This window comes from Fonsecaea erecta, assembly GCF_001651985.1.
Source record: "Fonsecaea erecta strain CBS 125763 chromosome Unknown Scaff18, whole genome shotgun sequence".
Classification (NCBI taxonomy): domain Eukaryota; kingdom Fungi; phylum Ascomycota; class Eurotiomycetes; order Chaetothyriales; family Herpotrichiellaceae; genus Fonsecaea; species Fonsecaea erecta.
In genome coordinates this window covers 218687-239813 of record NW_017387261.1, presented here as the reverse complement: position 1 = coordinate 239813, position 21127 = coordinate 218687, and the positions used below count along the sequence as shown (strand labels likewise).

The window sequence follows — 21127 nt, the reverse complement described above, 5'->3', positions numbered from 1 at the left end:
CGCACTGCTGGAGGGACCCTCAACAGTGCGAGAAGTCGATGTCTCAAGGATAGCTTTATACAATACAGATACGTGTTCAACCCTCTGACTCTCCGTCTAACGATCCCACCCCAAGGCTCTCTGACACCCAGCACCGATAATGATCACCTTGATCCCGGAGGGAGGTAGCCTCGCGAAGCTGGACATCTTGTACAGGCTGCTTTCGTCTTAATACTCGTCGAAAATGCAAATATAGATGCCAGTCAACCGACACCTTTCACTTGAGTTGATATAAAACTTCCCAAATCTCTTTCACAGTAATAGTTACGTGTTCTGGTCGCCTGGACTCCCTCGGCCCCAGGCACCAGTGACCGTTTCCATGTCTACTCCCACAAGTGGATCGCCACCAGCACCGTCCACTATCCAAATGGAGACCTGATGCACGGCACGGAGAAAGACATCTTCGAGATGGGGGTTTCCCGGGACCTCGCCAACACTCGCAACTGCCGAAGATCTTGACTATTGTCGTACTCATGGCTCACAATATTGGGCATTCTCCGCACCCGCATTGGCCGCCCCACGACGAGCGGATCTTCTCTTTGATGTGGCACGAAGGGGAATGCGCCATTAGCACTCGAGCACGAGACATATACTACTGTTATTCCAGCAATGGTAGAGTCGATTCTAATGCCTGGTTTGGGGAGTGTCTACGATGAATTTGGGTCAATATAAGTCAGAAAGCGCCGCACGGACGATAGTTAGGTGAGGCAAGCAATTCGAAAGAGTTGCGGTGATGGGCATGTGGTTGTAGGCAAGAGGCAAAACCCCTTGGCCGAGCTCCGAATGGCGATCATGATCCTCTCGATGAGAGAGCTGAAGTACAAGAAGACAATCGGTACTTTCTTATCCAATCGTCTCCCCCACAAGCATCTGAGAGCTCGGTCCGACTGTGAGACTGTGGGAAATGGTCGGGTCTTTCATCGAAAAGACTGCTTGATGAAGTCTGTCGAGGGCGTGACTCGAAAGGTCGAGTGCAGATCCGAATTTTGCAGCAAGCCTCGTACTCAGTACGGCATAAACTGCAGATTTCTGGGACAGCCGATGCCATGACCGACGCTTACACGACGGCGGCGGCAACCCTATATGGCTGTGGTGTAGCCTCGTTGAACAAAACAGCTTCAACGACAGGCTTCTGCTGCGGCCTTCTTGTTAGGCATGAGTCATCATCGGGGAGCTGTTCCATTCTCGGGTTTGACATGATGGTTGGTGGTTGAAAAGAGGACTGGCTGAAATCTGCTGCGCAGTTGCAAAGGTAAGCTACGTTTCGCTCCGGTTTTATGGGGCGGGATGAGTCCTCTCTGAGACGTCGGTTTGTCTCTGGCCACGAGCTCTCTCACGTTTTCGATTCCACCGGTCGCCACGACGACCAGAACGGTGGTTTCACTGACTGGTGGACGGAGAAGACGGTCGAGAACTTTAAGAAGCGCGCCCAGTGTTTCGTTCCCTTGGGCCTCCGGCCGCTGTGCAGTTGTGCATCCAACCAGGGCCCAGAGTCGTGGTGTTGTGGTATGCAACCACGCTCCCAACAGTCATAACGACGTCTGTGGTGCTGGGTGTTCCGCTCCACCACTTGTTCCCCGTCGATCCACAGTTTGAGTTGTTGATTACCACCCTCTGTCAGGACGGGAAAATGGACAGAGACAGAGACAGCACCAGACAGGGAGCTATCGACCTGAACTAAGGTGCCAGGCTCACATTGAGACCTTATAAAAAGGGCTTGGGAAGATGTCGTGGGCTCCTCCTCGCTTGAGGTATCAAAGCGGAGGAGGGTGGCAAAATCAGGGACGAGAAAGATTCACAATACTCGCGAAAAACAAAGCCTTTCGACGAACCAGCCAGTCGGCAGACTTCATGCAGGACAACGTCCCGAAGAGGCCATTGGCAGCTCCAATGAGGCCGCTGGCGTTTGGTCGCGTTTCGAGGTCGAAGGAGATGAAGGAGGGTTTTCCGAGTGTGGTCTGAAGATGTCGACCGGTGGTGGGAGAGGAAGACGGAGAGCTCAGACTAAGCCCAGTAACCTGATGATAGTGGCTTAGTGAGTCTTCTCAAGTTCCTTCGACAAGTAGGAAGAGAAAGACTGGATTGCCGATAAACGATAACGGAAGCCGTCGGCCGTCCCCAGATTCCTGGCACCTAGAGAAATGGTGGAGGCTGGGAACACGATTCATCAACCGACGGCACAATTGCTGCTGCCCGTGTTACGAGGCACAAAATCGCGGTTTCGGCCACCCGGAGCTTCCGAAAGCGAATGTTTATTATCACTAAAAAAGCATTCATTATTGTTCTGATGGCTCTGCGCTTGGTAAACGGAGCTCCATCTCGGCCCACCAGCGGGCCAAGAGCCACCATCAGGTATACAGGGCAAAGGTACCCTAGATGAACCCTACGACCAAGGAAATGCACCAGGTATGTTTTTTCACCTTTGAGCCGTCCGAGAATGTATCTGCCTTCTGGCATCTGCGAGAGAAGGTAGAGTGTGAGTGCCTGGTTGCGCTCTTTGTTCCGGCAGCCCCCCTTTTTTTGTTTTCAAGATCAGAGCGTTTGGAGTTGGTTTCTTCACCGCCAGTCTTGCGTCAGAGCACCAGGAAGGGCTGTTGGGAGCCACAACGGCGGTGTAGGTTCCTGTTGTGGTTGGTTTCAGGAAAGGCTTCGCATGAACGCCGAGTCGGGACGACAGAGAACCTTAGCAAATGGAACAAGCGAGCAGTCCTCCGTACGAGATACTCCGTTTGTACCGAGTACCTTGGTTTATCCAAGCTCGTTTGACTTTGTGTGGGTCGTTGGCGTGCCTGGCGCTGCGGAACCATTGCTCTCACCATCACCAGAATCGTGGTCACCATCCTCACCGTCCTTGTCATCAGCCTCAGTCTTGGAAGCTCCCTTGCCTGACGTCGGAGTAGTGCGGGTGGTCGTGGCTTTCATAGCCGAACAAGCGTTGCCATCTTTCAATGTCGGCCTCTGAAGGCATGTCTTTGTCTTGTACATCCGAGATATTGAGACGCTGAGACAGGGAGTGGCAGCGACAAAGTGGGACCATGATACAGACATATATCCACCGGCACCGACTGGATGACACAAATATAGGAAAATGAGGCTGCGCTCTACAACGCTAGTCACCAAACCCGTTCAAAGCTTGATATCAGGAACTCGCTGGCGTGTGGCGTCCAAAGCAAGATACTGGAGAACCAAGTGAGGGACCGAGGACGAGCTGAGCTCTTTCCTGATGCCGTCAAACCGAAGACTTACCTATAGAAGACGGGAGGAAGTGATGAGTTTCTGGATCCCCGAGAGCAGAAAAGAGAGTCATGTTGAGACCTCAATTAATAAAGGAGTGAAGAGTACCAGGGAAACTCTTTTTTCAATCGATGGCCGAGCAATGTAGTGGATCTGGGTCCATGGATGTTCCCACAACAGCTGGAAAGGGTTATGGAGAAGGATGGCTCCTGTTGACTGACCGCGGCATCCCATCAAACAGACGCGCGGTGACAACTGTGCGGGGAGCTCACTCCCGATGAGCTGGAGGAACGAGTCCGCCGTGGCCAACTGCTTCGAATGGCCTGCGACCTCTATCAAAAGGTGATCGAGAAGGAGGTGAGACGGATGGATCGCTTCAACCAGCGCTGCGTCGGTCGATCAACACAACACTCTGGTGATCATTGATCACACAACCCTTTTGGAGACGACGGAGGTGATGAGGATAACGAAAATAACCACGAAGGGGATACCGACGTTGGCGTTCAGTGCGGCCAGGCCGTCCTCGGATTCGTCATTCATTTCAGTCGTTCATTCAAGCGTGGACGGAGTCCCAACCACGTCGAAGCCTGGGTGTTACTCGGTGCAGCTCAGGCCCACGACGAGAAAGAGTCCCCGGCAATCCGTGCCCTGGAGAAAGCATTGGAGCTCGATCCTCCAAACCTCGATGCTCCGCGCTGGCTAGTGCCCCCATCAACATCCGTCTGATCTCGCACCGTGCGAGTGAGATCAACATCTCGTTCGTCGTGCGGGATTCCTGGCCAGTTTGAGGAACGCGGCGTTGGCGGTGAGGGTTGCTGGCTGCATTTGGCATGAACGGGTTCTACCCTAAGGCCAGAAGGAAGGGGAAAGGGCGGAGGCCCATTCGCCCTGGTAAGTGACTATGAAGGCGGAGGTTTGTTGCCAGAAATGCTAGAGATGACGCAACAAACAAGCAAGTCAGTATTTGTGACCAGCAGGGGGCATTGGGCTTGAGATATTGAGTAAGACGTTCGTGTTTCCCACCAAAGCCATGAGGTTGTATAAGTTAATATACAAGATGAGAGTCCTGGGGATGTTTCCTACGGCCCGGGTACCGTGGGCACCGCACTGCGAGAAGCGTCACTAGTCGACCATACAAAAGCACTACCCGACGCCGCATTACATGGGCGTGCTCACGTTGCTGCCTCACCATGACCACCCTTGTCCACCTTGACAATGGGAAGAATTTCGGATGGATGCAGACAGAGAAGCTATTGCATCGGCACGAGCACGATATCCTCACCTTCCGTGCTCAATGCTGGTCAGATCCTCCTCCTCCTCACGGTCACCACTTCATCACCGAACCGTTAGCCCTAAGCTGTTCCCGGAGTAGAGGGGCACACGCACGCAACACGCACGAGAAAGGATGAAGAACCTCCATCGACGCCTCCCCTGGGGGGGGGGGGAAGATGCAGGTATTGAACAGAAGGTCATATGAGAAAAAAAAAGTCTGTGACATTCCATGACTGCGGACTTGAACTAATCTATGTGGACGGTCAAGCTCCGAGACTGATCTGAGGCGACCTGTGTTCTTGAATCGAGAGTCCCCGGCCCCGCCCACCGCAGAAGGATTCTTAGGCTGTGACGTTCGCCTCTTTTCTTCTCCCATAGAAGGATTCTTGGGTTGTGATGTTCGCCTTTTTTCTTCCCTGAAAACAATTTGCATATCTCTCTCTCGGACCCATGTGGCGTGTGGGCTGGGGCTGGGAAGGGCAACCGACCAGGCAACAATGCCCGTTGTGCTCATCGACGTGGGGCGGAGGCACATCGGCCTGTTTCTTGGCAGTCGACGAGTCTTTAGGTGGCGTTAGATCGCGAGCTGCGGGGATTTAGGGAAGAAGAGATTGTGCTCGTCGATGTGGTCGGTGAAGTCTACCCGGCGGAATGCTCTTCGTCCTTGGTGTCGCTGCAGCAGCCGGAGCCGGACCAAACCCCAGACCGACGTGAGCTTGATTGTTATTGATTGCCGGAGCTCGAACATCGGCCTGGGTGCAGTCGCCGGAGCTAGACCGAACGGTAAACCGAAGTGGTTCAATTGTTGCTGTGCCGGAGAGCCAGACCAAACCCCAGACCGACGTGAGCTTGATTTGTTATTGGTCGGCGGAGCTCGAACATCGGCCTGGGTGCTGCTGGCTTTTTCGACCGTTCCAGCGATTTGATCTGGGGCCGGGAAGGCCGGTAACAACGCCATCTGTGTGCGGCCGGTGTTGTCGGCCATTTCTCGACCTTTTCGCCTACCGGGAGACGGTTAGATATGAACACACACCTGTCGAGACAGAGAAAGGGAGATACTCACAGCCACCGAGGCCAGCACGATGTCAAGGGAAGAGAACGCGTGACGACGGAGGTTGACCCGGAGAGGCTCTTGTTGACGTTCGCCTTCTACCAGCCCTCTCGTCGCACTAGGTCTCTTCCCTGTGGGAATCCCCTTGGCCCACCGGGAGAGGAAAGAGGATATATATATATGTTGTTGTTGTTGTTGTGTATGGGGAAGAGGAAAAGGAGGAAGAGTTTGGGGTGCGGCGGAGATATAAATATTTATTCGTGGGCGCCTAGGTAGACGCTAAGCTAAACGCAGACAGTTTCTGCCAAGTGATATCGCGATATATACAGTGACGCGGTGATATTGTGGTGTTGTGATACGCGCAGTGGCCTTGCAGCCTTACGGTGACGTCCCAAGTCTTTGTTCTTAGGACATACAGCCTTCTGGTGACGTCCAAGTCTTTGTTAATAGGATGTTATGGGAGAAGAGTGACCCGACCTTCCCGGCGTGGACCGATAACTGACTGAAATATAACATTTCCGAGCATAGCCGCGTCACCTCAATAGGTAAAGCCAAGCCTCTGTGGCCCCTTATTGACTTGGGTGATTTGGCAATGTTCATCTACTCATTGTCCATCTCTGGTTGTCCCCAAACGACTACTGTCAGACTGTATACAACACCAACGAGGAGACCCGTCACTGCCCGACGGGCTGTGAACACGGGGCTCGATGACCTTGGAGGTCGTGACGCGCGCGAGAAGGGCATGCGACATCCAAGCCGTTCTGCCTCGTAACAACGACGAATTTGTTTGTGGCGTTGCCTGGACCAGTCGATGCATCCTTCCAGACGCCGCCAACGCCAAACTTCATCTGGATGTGGTGGTAGCAGCTGCAGCAGCAGCACCAACAGCAGCAGGAGGAGGAAGCTGCTGGACAACCTCGTCTTCACCGTCGGCCTGTGAGTCTTTTGGGCCGAAAGAAGGGGAGAAGTAGCTCACGCACCTCTCCAGTGGCTTTATCTGACTGGACTTCGCATAGGGGGTCGAACTGTGCAACGTGGTCCCCGGGGTTTTACCTCTGTGATTCCTGTGTTCTTGGTATTCCGCTGTTTGAGGATGATGGGCACTTCGAGTCGAGCGGTTTTGAACGAATGGATCTCCGTTCCACGTTGGATATGAGCTGCTAGCATCAAGCTCTGCGTCGACGCGGCAGTTGCGCACTGTCCACTCGCGAGCATCTCGGCTCAGTCAGTGGACAGATGCACGGGGGAGTCGAGCAATGTCTCTTTACAAGAGCAGGGCCAGCCCATACATCCCGAGGCGAATCGGAAAGCCATGGCCGTCGATTACTTTCTCACTGTCTCGAAGGGGCTGGCTATACTATGCGGCTTGCCGCAAAGACTGCACAGCCGACAAGTATGCATGTTCTTTGTTAGTCTCAGGCTGGAAGGCAGTTGCGTGTGTCCGGATCTGCTCTTTGTGCCTCAGCAAGGCATCATAGTTGGCATATCTCCGCAGACAAAGCGTGCTTCGAGGTCCAGATCAACCCGCATGTGACTTTCCATATCTTTCCCTCCTCCAGAAGAGGGAGGATCCGGAGATCGGGGGTCCGCCGCAAGGTGTCTGGGACATGCCCGTGGAGAAAGCCGGAGGGAGTCGCCGGACTCTGTGGTTCCCTGCGAGTCACATGCTCTTCCATTCTGTTTGTGACAATGCCCCCCTCCCTCTTTTGGCTTCTCAGTGTGGGCTCGTCACGTCCAGTGCTATCGATTGGTCCCAAATTGCATCTTGCCACTGTCGACGCCTTCAACGGAACCCTGATTTCGTGGGCGCGACGTTGGTCGACGTTCAGAACAAAGAGGTTGGTAGGAATCGACAAGATATGGAGGGAATGGGCGAAGAATGAAGAACTGATCCGGACTGCGCTCAGTGTGCATATACACGACGCGGAACTTGCCGCCATGTTCCACCACGAACCGTTTCTCCGCCACAATTCCAGACAGCTGCCGGTCGCGGCATCAAATCAGACGTTTATGGCTGCATAAATACGGCGGAGGTTGCCAACAATTAAATAAGTGTAACTCTTTTCTCATGTCGGCCATTGTGCTGAAAACCCACACGCAACGATCTAACGACCGGTATCGATTGTCTCCTGGGGAAACCTTTTCCGCTGTTTGCAATGGTTTCGCCCTCAGTCAACCATTGTCTCGGCTATTGGAGCTCTGCATTGACTTCAAGGCCCGCCGCTTTTGTATCTTTGCTTGTATAGATCATGTACGGAGCTGTTCTCGGGTGACTTTGACAGCATCGACATCTTCTACGGCATGGCCACGTGCCTTCGCCTGAGCCGAACGATCAAAGGCTTGCTGGACGACTGACCGATAGCAAAGGGTCGGCGGCTTTCTTTCTTCGCTATTCTTTTTCCAACGCTCTCACTGACTGGTCGACAGAGTTGGTGCTTGTGCCCTTGGGCCGACCTAGAACGAGAAACATCTCATTCGTGCATGAGCCGCCTTACCACACGCAGCTGATTGTACGGGGGAGTTTGTGCTCGGGAAGCACTCAAAGATGCTTGTAGTGCTTCGAAAGGGATGGAGAGGCATGCACTAGATGCTGATTCTACGATAAATCAGACCTGGCATGATCGCAATAGCAAGCAACTGTTTCAACGACTGCTCAACTTGCTCAGTGCATCCACTTCGACAGCGTCGTCAACGGCTTTCTGCAAATTGGCTGTATACAGGCGGGCGAAGCTGTTGCAGGATCCAACCTCTGAGCTGTCCGCGAGGTCAGAGGTGGGTGTGATACGCAGGAGCAGCAGCAGCAGCAGTAGTAGTAGTGGTAGTCGTAGCATGTGGAGAAGGAGATCAAATGCGCGGTTGATGGCCGATAGGAAACTGACAAGTAGCGGTTTAATCCGTGTCACAATTGGACATCACGAACTACCAGAAATACATGTCATCTCATCTTCAATATATCCTTAGCCGTTAACATCTCTTCGGTTCCTCCCCGCTGAAAAGCACATTGTCAGCATCTACCCAGCCAGTTCACATGCGGAGCGGCAGATGGTGGCGAGAAAGACAACCGACCGAATCATCTTTGCGGACGTGGAGATCAATTCACCGGTGAGCACATTGACGAGAGTGGACTTGCCAGCACCGTTGGGACCAATAACCGCAACGTTCGTTTCCAGAAAGCTGGCAGCCTTGAAACGGACGTCGTCTAGTTATCGTGGAAGGTCTTTTACTACGACTTTTGGGAAAGGAGAAGCAGCTGGGGCGGAAGGAAAGGCTTTCCCGCAAAAACCTGGCAGTTTTCTGGTCTTCTTGAAAGGCTTTAGAGACGCCAATCTGTTCCTACTCGAGAACCCCTGGCCGGATGAAGCAGCCGAGTTTCGTGCAGACGTGGAGCATTCGCGCATGCCATCTTCGTCCTTCTTAATGCGAGGCTTGCTGCCTACAGAATTTGAGGGCATCCGCAAGGCTGGTCTTCAATTGTTTGCGGATCAAGATCGCAGAGGTGGAGTATTTGTGATTCTGCCGTGAAAGTTGCTCAAGCCGAAGAGACACGAAAACATCAAATTAGCTGGACAGGCAATCCTGCTGCAAACCTTGAAGCTAGACCTCGATAAGGTTCAGTCACCCAATGGTCCATTCGCCGAGCACGGGGTGACGCAGGCGGAATTCGAAGCATTCCGCGAAGAAATGCAGATAGAGAAGCACTTGCATTTTCTCCTATCCCTGAGCACACACCTCACCGGAATCTACAGGGATTTGTACGTTGCAAAGCCCGTTGGTAATCGAGGTGTATCTGTGTGCAAGGTCACAGAACTTGAAAACGCGGTTTCTAAACTCAAGGACGAAGTGGAAACCCTATGCAAAGATAGATCTCTACTTGTTCGAGACAGCAGTCAAAGAGACGGTATGGGACCGAGAACCGACCAGGAGGATTCGAGGAGGCAGTCCCAAGAACCACGCGACAACCTTTCGAACGACGCTGAAGATTCGACTCCCCTAATTGCTCGAGTAGAGGCAGACCAGCCGACCGATCGTGGGTTGGCTGGTAGTTTATCTCTATTGAGCCACTAGACTCCATATATTTGAATTAGATAAAACATCTTCGTAGGTATAGAGATATAAGGATTATTTAGAAATTAATACGTTTTTGCTCCAATTCGTGTGATGGGAAAGCCATGGACAAGTTGGTGCTGCAGCAACCGATGTCGACTGCGCTGGAGGTGAGCAGCATGATATTGCCTCAAAAATGATAGGCTTGATATATTATTTCCGTTCTACACGAAACCGGACTCCTCGCTGATCAAACTGGGAGAAAGGAGCCAAAGTGCATTTCCCCGTGTCGAGTCCAATGTGAATTTTTTCCTTTTGCCTTTGGTTGGTGCTCTTCTGAACACGGTCTCGGTATAAATGCAACAAAACTGCAATGTGTCTGTTGAAGCATACCGGGTAATGGACGACCGTCTCCAATTGCCCAGTAATCCTCCACTGGGGCGGGTATCAGGTCATGTCGGCCCTTTGATAGACCTAGTTGCGGATTGCGGTGGCACGGTTTGAGATGACCTCATTTGCGTTCATGTTAGGCTGCGTGCCAGACCCTGTTTGCCAGACGACGAGCGGTGAAGTGGTCGATCAGCTTCCGTTTAATTGTTCCTTGTTTTGAACTCGTGCCCACCTCGGCAGTTCTCGAGCTGCGGATGAGGTCTTTATCACAGGAGAGACACAGGAACGTACCAATCAGGCAAACCAGAAGCTGAAAGAGCTGGTCATGGGAATCAAACTCTACCCCAAAGATGCCGTGGTGTCTGCAAGCAAGATCGACAACATCCTCCTCGACCAGCTAGCTAGATAAGGTGCGGAAAATCATAAGACGAACGCCATTGCTGTTTAGTGTTGACCCTTTTGGACGCTGGTTCGAATCCGATGCTTTCATACGTTGCCGATCTCTCCTTGAGGTGGGAACCAGGCTCCGCCATCCGGAAGTGCTCTCGCAGAGGGTTGGTTGACCGTGGCAGATATATCCTGGTATGGTGGCTTCAAGCGAGGGTTCCCGACGAGCCATGGGGGAAGGGAGACGATCGCAACTCCCATCTAAATTCACTGCTTTGACTTCACGACTTCGATGCCGAGCTCTTTGCGTCGTAAGCTACATTTGACATAGCCATCTTTTGGTGCTCTTCTCCGTCCCTCTCCAACTCCAGCTCACGGAGTCTCATTAGTTTCAAGGCCCGGTCTCTGGCCGCCGATGACCCCCGCCGCCAGAGCCTCAGCCAATTCGCCCTCTCCTGTCAGCCAGTCGACCGCTGAATTCAGTTTGTGTCGTCCGATGTATATTATCAATCAACTAATATAAAACAGAATCCCCGAATTCGCAACAGAAGCTGAGAGCTACCATTCTCCGCGCTTCTTCTTGATTCATGGCTTTCATCTTCCCCCTTATCCGGCTTCCGAGCGCTCACAAGCCACACTTTCAGCAAGAAGCAGGGGATGTGCAGAGACCAGGTACCAGTGTTCCCTTGTGCCGACGACCAATTGATTCCAAGCTAGCGCCAAAGTGCGTTCGACTTCAGCCGGCCTCTCGGCCTGTTCTCTTGGGCGACGATGATTTAATTCGTGGGCTGATGGGAAGGAATGGTCCACGAGAGGCGTGTCTCCCATTTCAAACAGTTATGGTTGAGCAGAACTATCAGAGAAAGCAAGGAGGGGCGGGGCAGGGTAGTGATGAGCAGGCAGCACATGGCCTCCGTCCTCGCTTACCATATAGAAGAAGAAGAAGAAGAAGAAGAAGATGCGGGCTAATCCTGGTGGCCCGGATGTAGACCCGCTACTTGTAACCATGGGTTGTGTATTAATATACCCATCAATATGAACACAAACAAAGATGTCATTCAGCCGGTGCCGGCCATGCTCTTTCCAAAACAGTGTTGTTCTATCCGAAGCCGCAAGTCACCACAGCTTGTGGAAATATGGGGTCAGTGAGGCCTGTATGCATCGTGGAAAGAGAGGGCCGGAGACAGCCCTCAGTCTATGAGCCAGTTTGGTCATGACTTGTGGGTTGTTTCCTGTGAATGTCAGAAGAAAGGGCGTTCATCAGCATGATTCTCCTACAGACAAACTCATGGCTGGACGTGAGTTCACCGAGCGGAATAAGTATCTTTTGAGCAGACATATTGGTGTAGATTGCGAACCCTTGAAGGCTCTTCTCTTGATCCGCACAAAGATGCGTCATTTGTTCTTCGTCGTGTTGGATTTTGGTTGTCGACACACGAGCGACCACGGGTAGGCTTCGTCGCCGTGCTGATCGGCAAAGTGCCTTGCAGACAACCGGGCACCAGGTAAACACCCCATGCCGACCATCCTTCTGGGCCCAGGCTTGCTGCAAGGCTACCGGCCCACACGAAGCTACTGGGCGTTTGAATGCACATCATTGCAATGCTTAGGCTTCCCAATCTCCTGAAGGTGTCGTCCCAATCTCCGGGGAAATGCACGCTAAAAATTGTCGAAGGTTCACTTTTGCTTCATTATTTTCTGATTCGGTTTTCGAAGACGACCACGCGCTGAGGAATTACACCTCGGACTGAGAGAGGCCAGATTTCAAATTTGAGCTGTTGCCGCTTCACTCGCCGTTACTGAGGCAATCCCTGTTCGTTTCTTTTTCTTCTTCTCGATTGCATCCTGCTCGTACTCTTTCGAGTCTAACAACCTCGACCTACACATGGACGAAATGGCAAAATTGGAAGAAAAGGGTGGCGCCAACTGGACCGAGCCGAGTTGTTGGGGAATGCGGCTCAAAATGGGTGGTAAATTTCAAGTGTTGGCCTGTTTGGTTGGGAAATTCCCCTCATGCAGAGTGCGTGAGGTCATATACTTCGACAATCCGACTGAATCTCGATGTTGAAGGCACGAGCCTGTTAATATAATGCTTGACGAGCGGGACTTGGATCGGAGAAAGATTCTCGATTTTCCTCCCCAATTTGCTGCTGCGGACCTCGTCTTCGAGGCCTTTTCGTTACACTGTCGACGAGATCTGGAAAGTAGAGATCACGTTGCCGGTTTGGAGTCTGTGCCAGAAGCCGATTCGTATCAACTGCGCCATTCACGCGCGACGAATGTGACTTCTCTTGCTTTTGTTGCATGGACTGGAGTCAGCTCGACATGCAAACTTGAATAATTGCCCTTTGCAGACTCGTACATTTGAAAATCGACTGCAAGAGAGATTTTGGAGCTTTCTCCAAAAACCTGAATGAAAGAAGGGTGGTTTGTGGTTCGCCGCGGAACTTGCTTTGTAAGTACTTGGTGATTCGTGTTTCGTGTATAATATTACCAAAGCAAAAATGGATATAATAATTAAAAAGCAAGCTGATACAGACCAATCTTGAACACTTTCTCATCCAGGTATTCGGCCGGGCTTCGTCCTTCTCGTCTTCCTCTTCACCACGGCGATGAGAAACTGGATTAAGTAGAGCGAGTAATCAGGAAAACGACTCAGTTTGGTGCCGCCGCAAGACGTGGCAGACAAAGCCAACAACACCACACAATCCAAAAAAAAGAAGTTTTTTTGTGCAGCAAATAAGTGCTGGAAGTTCCAACATGAGCCTTGAGGAACTAGATCTCCTTGATGGGAAAGAGTCCGGGCGGCAAGGCGTCAGAGGAACAAGAGACAGTGTGTTGCACCAGAGCTCGAACACATTCTGGAGTGGAAGGGACCAGGGGCATCGTGACCGAAACAATAAACAGTATCTGTCTATCTCGGAGACAAGGCCACAGCTGGCAGCCTTCCCGATATCCCTGACTCGCGATTGCGTACTGCAGGACAGAGGAGAGGCGAGATAATCACAGGATGTTGTCAGTGATGGAAGTTGATTCACTTGAGATAGCGCGTGTTGCCCTGCAGTTGGAATCTGTCATTTGAACAAGAACTGACACCAAGAACTTAGCTGCTTCGGCTAACTTGCCCCACAGAATGGTCACGGGCAGTCTCGAGACGCGACTTTGGATTCAATTCTCGCGAACACTCCTTCACAGCCCCTTCAACAAGTCACAATTTCTTGGTCACTCGTCCAGACCGTCGTTCAACCGTCTTTTGAGTATTGTGATTGACGCACACGCAGTCAAGAACTTCTGTGGCGGTTGTCGCAGCCATGTCGGTGGTTTCTCTGCTCGATGTCAAGGTTCTGAACAATCATACCCCATTCACGGCAGCCAACGAATTCGAAATCACATTCGAATGCCTTGTGCAACTCCGTGAAGGTAAACATTTGGCAGACCTTCTTCTCTACAGCGTAGATCAGCTGACAATGATGCGGTAGGTCTGGAGTGGAAACTCACCTACGTTGGCTCTGCCACGTCGGCAGAACACGACCAAGAGCTTGACTCTCTCCTCGTCGGACCGATCCCTATCGATGTGAAGAAATTGATATTCGAAGCCAACCCTCCCAACCTATCCCGCTTGCCTCCATCCCTACGTCCTTGGACTTGCGCACCTGCGCTTCATGGCCACCCGGATCGGCCACCTGATGCAACGGCACCTCAAGCAGCCCGATCACCAAGACATCGTGCTCAAGCTGCAGATCCTGCGGTACATAAACCCCCTGGTGGAGATCCACAAGTATGTCTCGCACCTGTCGTGTCAACAATGCATCGCGCCGCCGGAGCAGTGGCCCCCTGGGACCACGTCGGAATCGGCCCTGTCGACCGCGTTCAAGAGGAAGCTGATGGCGCAATATTTCCCAACACACACGGCCAGCACCTTCAACAAGACGCTGCTCACGGCCACCATCCTCGCGCTGATGTTGCACATCCCCCCTCCAACCTTCATGCCGTCATTGGTCGGACTCGAACATGGGCGCTGGACTGGGCATTGGAAGGCATCCGTGTGGATTTGCTCGCACCTTGTACGTCGGTAGTGGAGCGCAAGACTACAAAGAGGGAATGAAAACCAGCATACAAACTTCTCAGGACTTACGGGATCTGGCATGCAGCGAGCAGCCTTTGACCAGTTCCCAGATGTCGCACGGAGACTAGGTACGGCCCCACAGCGATGGGAGGAATGGGCAAACCTCATGAGCTGGCTGATAGTGTCATATTCTTCTTGGAGACAATGCATCGTACGTGGCAGGGCATGTTCTCAGCTGCGATGGAGGAAGCATGAGCGGAGCATAATATCTGCAAAGAGTATCAAAAACCACCAAAAGGACGGTGCTGATAGGTTCCAGGTCTATACATTGCCATTGGCCATCTTTGCGTCGTTGGTCACAGCTTTGTCAAACACTGAGATAGCCGCTACAGATGAAACGAGTCTCGTCTCGCCCTTTGTGAGCTCCTGTTCGCCAGACCCAAAATGCCACGAACAAAACCCCTCGCTTAACTCATCACGTCGTCAGTTCCAGTCCAGCCCCTCAGCATCGGGTCCATGGCGTGTCGCAAGGATGACATGACGAACAGCCTCCAACTTGTGCCGCTTCTGTGGGCTCACTAGGCCGCACTGACGTCCCTGCTATTCTCCGGTCAGCCCTATCGTGACCCGAAACCTGGGCAGGCACAAACCCAACAGCCTCGTGGCTCCCATGATACCATTTTGATTTATTTAATTATTTTTTTGTTGGAGCTCTCCTGATATTAGTGCGTGCCGATTCGCAGCACAAAGGAGTCGGAGGCTGAATGAACAAATCTTTGCTTCTGTGGGGGGGCATCGACCGAATGAATGAAAAAGCCCTGGTTCTTTCTTTCAACACCTTTGCTGTCTCGAGAAATGTCCATCCCCATTCATCCATCCATGTATTCGCCCTCCCCCCTCTCACACGCTGGCCCGGTCGAGCTGAGCCGAATGGACCCTCAAGAAACCGCGTCTGCTCTGAGTCTCCCCCTTAGCACTGAGTACATATGTACAGGTTCCGTCTGTACCGATGTGGTATTGTGGGATCACTCTACCCAATCCTTGTGAGGTACGTATTGACTGATATGTTGGGGGCCACGAGTGTTGTTCTGTGTGTCAGCCCATCACTTCTCGCCGTTACTTTCAAACTCCTTTCTTTAGGAAATTGTCAGAGCAAACAGTCATGTCCCTCTTCTGCGGTGTTGTATGCCTACAGGAGGTACCTCTGTAGCCCACTAGGCTCCCCGTGCGGACAAACTGAGCACACCAGGGGACCCACGTCGAAATGTCGACATATTGGTCTGAATGTATCGCATCGATTCCTGGCTCTGATCCGGTTCGGTCCGCGCGTCGAAGAGTGTCTGGAGATGCTCAAAACCAGTCCGTATGCGGCCAAATGGCTGTGTGATATTGCGCATCTGACGCGTATTGCGGAGGAAGTGGCAGCAGCCTTCAAGATAGACGATCCAGGTGCCGATCTGAGCTTTACAGAGCCACGGCTGCGATATTAATTGAAGTGTTTTCAGGCAATTGCCACAGTGGGAGAAGAATGTCGATCCTTCGGTGGACAAACGTAAGTCTAAATCATTCTGTCTTGTTGTGGAGAACGCGGGCTGAAATTCGAAAAGTGCTTGTTCGACACCAGGCAGCATATCTCATCTTGTATATCCACGAGATCGCGGTCCACTACGACCATAACGTCGATGACTTCCCACCCGGAGTGGCTCCTTCAGAATTGTGACGAATGTGCTCGAAACCTGGAAACTCTCTACACTGTCTGGAACGCACATACCGTTGTGGTGCTGCTCGAACTTCACTGGATCTTCAGCTCATCAGAATCCAAATTTGGCGCGGATGTTGTACCTGATTTGAAGACTAGATATTGTTTCGATACTATTCTCAAGCGACTGGGCAAAGTGTCCGCAGGCGGCACGAGTCCCTACGCCGAAGCGTTTGGATTTGTCTTAATGAAGCTCGAAATCTGGCATATATATCGATCTGGCCAACTCTCTGATGACGGACAATGCCCAGATGGCCAGACACGACAGCAACGAGCATTTAGCATCCGGCGGCAAAATACCGCGGACATCATTTAAATGATGTAGTGTTCTGGGCCTGGAAACGCCACCATCCTACCAGCGCGGAGGTCTTCTACCCCGGCTTTCCTCCCTGGGGGAGCTTAGTCGAGCGTGGATAAGTTCGGTGCTAATTTGAATGCCGTCTATGACTCTGCCAGCTACGGAAACACCAGCTGGGACCAGTTCAACTTCAGTACAGAAGAATTGGACATGTTTAATAGATATATGAACAACAGCGGATGGATAGGGTATCTGCTTTAGGGCGTGTCTTCTAAAGCTCACATACAAGCAATAACCAGCTGTCCAGACTCCGTCTCAACGTCAACTTTCACCGCTGCCACCAAAAAGATTAGATGTTCCCGCGAGGTAGACAGACTCACGACTCCCGAGTAGGTACAAAAGTGCTAAACGATAGCTTCTTCCAAAGGAACTATGGTGGAGATCATCCGACAACGCAAATGCTGCAACCACAGTCACTGGTGAATGCAAGTTTTGACATGGCCGTCTACGCCAGGATCGGGCATCTGTGCCAAGTTGATGTATCGACAACGCTACGCTGAATCTCTCCCAGTTTGCACCACCCCCTCCACCTTATTAATTTGCATGACATCACTCTTCTCACCTTTCCGAAATAGAGCGGTCTGCTCCCGGATTAGGGATCTGTGCCAAGTTGGTGTACCGACAACGATGAAACTCTCCCAGTTTGCGCACCCCCCACTCTCTGCCGGGATTCGCCCCTCTGGTGTACCCGGCCACCAGAAGGTAGCAGACTTACCTGACGTTTCCATTATGGGCGGGGTGCTATTGCTTGAAAGTAATAGTGTTTCGTTGACAACGCATGGGATATACCTAAAGTGCCCGGCAACCGCCTCCCATACGTACCCCTTGCATATTACACATACATTTGCACACACAGAACCCCCTCAAGCCGTCTGACAATCCGCAGTCGAGTCCTTATGTGCTGTGTGCCGGGTGAGGGTTATACCAAGCCAAAATCTGCCCGGGGGCTCAACCCCATCAAAGTCTTCCAGGCGCCTAGTCTGCCTGCATTTCGCTCGATTCCCAGGATAATCCTATGGATTTGGAACCAGTTGATAGCGCCAGACGTGGCGAACAATATGGTAATATTTTCACTTCCGCCGCATACGTGGATGAAAAGTTATGCGACGAAAAGGCGTCTCGCTACGCCGTCTTCCTCACGGCCTAATCATGGTCGATCGGGACGGATTCCAATTTCTACAATGTGATTACTCAACAGGGATGTTCATGAACCAGCAACAGGATTTTTCGTATTAGAAGAGACTGATTTGGAGCCAGTGTACGAAACACACCTTGCCGTTGCTGTACCTCGCCGTCGTCGCCTTGTCGCCGCTTCATAAAACTCACTTTTCCTGACCTTCTGCCGTAACCTCGTCGTTGAAACTCTTTCGACCTCGTTGCCGCCATTTCGGCGTTGCCGATTTTGCACATCTACTCCGAGAAGGCAAGACTGCTGGGGGAGTGTAGGAAGGCAGCCAGGAATGCATAAATGCAGGACTGTTCCCAGGAATGCGACATTGTTGTAGGATCACTCCGAGAATACAAGACTATTGCTGCCCGGGTACCTCCGTCCCTCGTCTTCCCGCTCGCTCCTCTTGCGGATTGAATGAATATCCATGTTCCCCTTCGTGTTTGTTTCCTCTCACAATCAATCAAGTATCTTCTTTCATGAAATTGCACATGAGGCTAGGTAGGTAGGCAGGCGGACGGAGGGAGTGGTGCTTACACCCTCCCCGTGCTCAAGACTGTCAAGTCTCATGATGTGTTCGACATCCTCGGTAATGTATTGAACGCGCTGTGGACCTGATTTGGCGATATTCTAGGGTTGTTGGTTAACATACAATCGCAAACAAGCAAAAACCCCGTTCGACGGCGAGCTCCTATTCATGCCTGGAGCATTCCTGCAACAGTGCTGCATTACCGGAACAATCCCACGTTCCCGGAACAAACGTGCATTCCTGCATTCCTGATAACATTCCTGCAACAGTCCTGAAGTCCCGCGTCCATGTAACAAACCTGCATTCTCGCGTTTCTGCACTTTTACAACAGCCCTACATTCCCGGAGGAATCTTGCATTCTTGGGGCAACCCCACATCCTTGGAACAGTCTTGCAGTCCTGCATCCTGTATCCTTGTAACAGTCATGCATTCATTCGGATCTGTATTCCTGCATTCCACCGCCAATACACACACCACACACACCATATACATGTATACTGGGATGTCAAGGCCTCAGGATATCAGGTGAAGGAATGGAATGTGGTATCCATCAACCACACCATCACATCAACAATCTGTCCTCCTCATCCATCCATCCATCCATCCACGGCCTGCCGTGCCTCGCCTCGCCGTTTACAGGGACGCCGACCCGACCTGAGCGTGAGCGTGCGCGTACCCGTGCCCGTGCCCGTACCTACCTCGATCGCCTCCAGCCGCCTCCCAAAGACACCTTTCCATCCTTTCCTTTCACCTAACTGGCCATATACCGTGTGGACCTGAAGTATTCCACAGGCTGTTTCGATGTCGACTGTGATGGGGTCTGTGCTGCGCAGTTTGACATTCCGGCTGCTCCGGGCTCACCGGTGGGTGAGAAATAGGTTTGCATTCCTGGCCGTATCCCTTGCCTACATCCTGCATTCTGGGAGCATTTCTACAATCCTTCATACTTGGCTGGATGCCGGCTCTCCTGCAACAGTCCTGCATTCCTGGCGATACTCCTGGAATTGGAGCAATTTGCATTACTGTAGCAACCTTGCATTCCTGCGAATGGTCTTGCAGCCTGGAACAGTATCATAAGTATTTCCGCATTTCTGCATTCTTGTGGCCCTGCATTCCTGGCAATGTTCTTACATCCCTGCCACGGTCTTGCATTCCTGGGGCAATCCTGCATTCCTGCATTCTTCCGGCAATCCTACATTTCTTCATTCCTAGCTACATTCCCGCAATCGTGAACTCCTGCATTCTCGTGGCCTCGCAGTCATGCATTCCTGTAACAATATTACATCCCTGGAGGAATGCATTTCCGCAATAGCCCTGGAGCATTCCTGCAACAATCCTGCGTTCCTGAAGCAGTCCCGCATCCCTGGCAACAGTGTTGCGAGACCCTGATAACAGTCTTCCAGTTTCGGACAATCGTGCGTTCCCGCATTTCTGCCATTCCTGGCGACATCCCTGCAGCAATCTTACATCTCTGCATTCCTGAAATCGTGAATTCCTACAACATTCCTACAGCCCTGCAATCTTGTATTCTTACAGCAATCTTGCATTCACGCAGATTGACTTTCAGCATGGCATTGCTCTCAGCCCACCCAGTGTGTACTTGACAAACCGTCGTCATTGGCCGATCGCCTCTTGACCCTTGACAGTCGACGGTCTTCGTCTAGCATTGCTGTTGCTGCCTCCATCTCCACGAGCAAGGCGCACATCCACCCCACGTGGTATTCATTTTGTGCCAGCCGAGCCATGGTCAGGTTGTCAAATCGTGCAGATTCTGCATGGGGATCGAGTTCATAGTGCCCATTGAGCGTAGTACACCTATGTTCAAGGCGCAGGGCGGTGATCTTCAGCGCTCGTCGGGAGTGTTTGGCGTGTTTGAGCTGCAGCGACTGTTTCGTGTCATCAGCAACCGCCTACTTGGTCACGTGTGCTTCCTCCTTCCAACTTCCAACCTTCGTCACCCTTCAGCTTTCTCTCTATCTTTACACTCCACAGCTTCTCAAAGATACCTTTTAGATCCCCTTCCTCCACCAGATGCCCAAAGGCAACAGCCCTAGAGTCGTTCATGTCGGAGAGGAACAATGAAACGCTTGTAGGGGTGGCTGCGCGCCTGGGTTGGGGGGTGTCCAATGGCAAGAGGATGTGTGACAGGTTCGAAAGGATGATAAAGTGCGCAAGGAGACTGCACGCGTGGTCCCACATGAAGCAAGCTTTGAAAACGTCAAACTCAGGACACACCATCTGTCTCGCTGACGTGCTGGAAAACACCCATCTAATCATGTCGGTCTAAGGGGTCACCGATTGATCAAGAGGAGGTGCAGGGTTGTTGGCCGAGAGGGCTGGAGGGTGGTGTCGAACATTATAAGCGTTGTCGAGGTAAGGATCCCACAGATAGATATCCAGTGCGGGAGGTCCAGGCCATACGAAAAAACAGCAAAGGATAAGTTTGGCTTGCCGTGCCTCTCCACGGTATTCCTGCCACGACGTCGGTGCTCGAACTCAATCAACTCATCCAGCGGCTGGGGGCTACACAGATGGGCCTGCTGATCCCGTACACCGACGACCTGCAGTCGGCCATCATCGAGAATTACCGCGGGCTGGGCGTGGACTGCTCACAGAAACATCATCTAAGCCGGTCGGACAGTCCGGGATTTTCCAACGTCAGAGCAGACGCTCGACGGCGGGTTCTGGCAGCTCGCACAGAGGGGAGTCGGTACCGTCAGTGTTTTCTGCACGGGTCTCAAGGCGACGCAATTGATAGACAGGTGGGTAAGCACTGAGGGAGGAAGGGGGGGGAAGGGAGGTGGCCAAACAAAGTCATTCGCTGTCCCTC

At 52.1% G+C, this 21127-nt stretch overlaps 5 protein-coding genes across 5 annotated transcripts; 3 read left to right on the top strand and 2 right to left on the bottom strand.

Annotated features, from left to right (window-relative positions):
* Nucleotides 1-5119: 5119 nt before the first annotated feature.
* Nucleotides 5120-5530, bottom strand: AYL99_11950 (hypothetical protein; the record flags this gene model as incomplete). The annotated part of the gene is made up of 1 exon (XM_018843454.1): nucleotides 5120-5530. The coding sequence occupies one exon, from the start codon at nucleotides 5528-5530 to the stop codon at nucleotides 5120-5122; it is 411 nt and encodes a 136-aa protein (XP_018687295.1).
* A 3108-nt stretch (nucleotides 5531-8638) lies between these two features.
* Nucleotides 8639-9118, top strand: AYL99_11949 (hypothetical protein; the record flags this gene model as incomplete). Its single annotated transcript, XM_018843453.1, has 1 exon — nucleotides 8639-9118. One exon carries the CDS (start codon nucleotides 8639-8641, stop codon nucleotides 9116-9118), a length of 480 nt encoding a protein of 159 aa, XP_018687294.1.
* Nucleotides 9119-13728: 4610 nt separating this feature from the next.
* Nucleotides 13729-14611, top strand: AYL99_11948 (hypothetical protein; the record flags this gene model as incomplete). Its single annotated transcript, XM_018843452.1, has 4 exons — nucleotides 13729-13837; nucleotides 13897-13991; nucleotides 14014-14481; nucleotides 14546-14611. The coding sequence occupies 4 exons, from the start codon at nucleotides 13729-13731 to the stop codon at nucleotides 14609-14611; spliced, it is 738 nt and encodes a 245-aa protein (XP_018687293.1).
* A 1554-nt stretch (nucleotides 14612-16165) lies between these two features.
* AYL99_11947 (hypothetical protein) lies at nucleotides 16166-16558 on the top strand (the record flags this gene model as incomplete). The annotated part of the gene is made up of 1 exon (XM_018843451.1): nucleotides 16166-16558. The coding sequence occupies one exon, from the start codon at nucleotides 16166-16168 to the stop codon at nucleotides 16556-16558; it is 393 nt and encodes a 130-aa protein (XP_018687292.1).
* A 3319-nt stretch (nucleotides 16559-19877) lies between these two features.
* On the bottom strand, nucleotides 19878-20361 carry AYL99_11946 (hypothetical protein; the record flags this gene model as incomplete). Its single annotated transcript, XM_018843450.1, has 2 exons — nucleotides 19878-20183; nucleotides 20281-20361. 2 exons carry the CDS (start codon nucleotides 20359-20361, stop codon nucleotides 19878-19880), a joined length of 387 nt encoding a protein of 128 aa, XP_018687291.1.
* Between the last annotated feature and the right edge of the window lie 766 nt (nucleotides 20362-21127).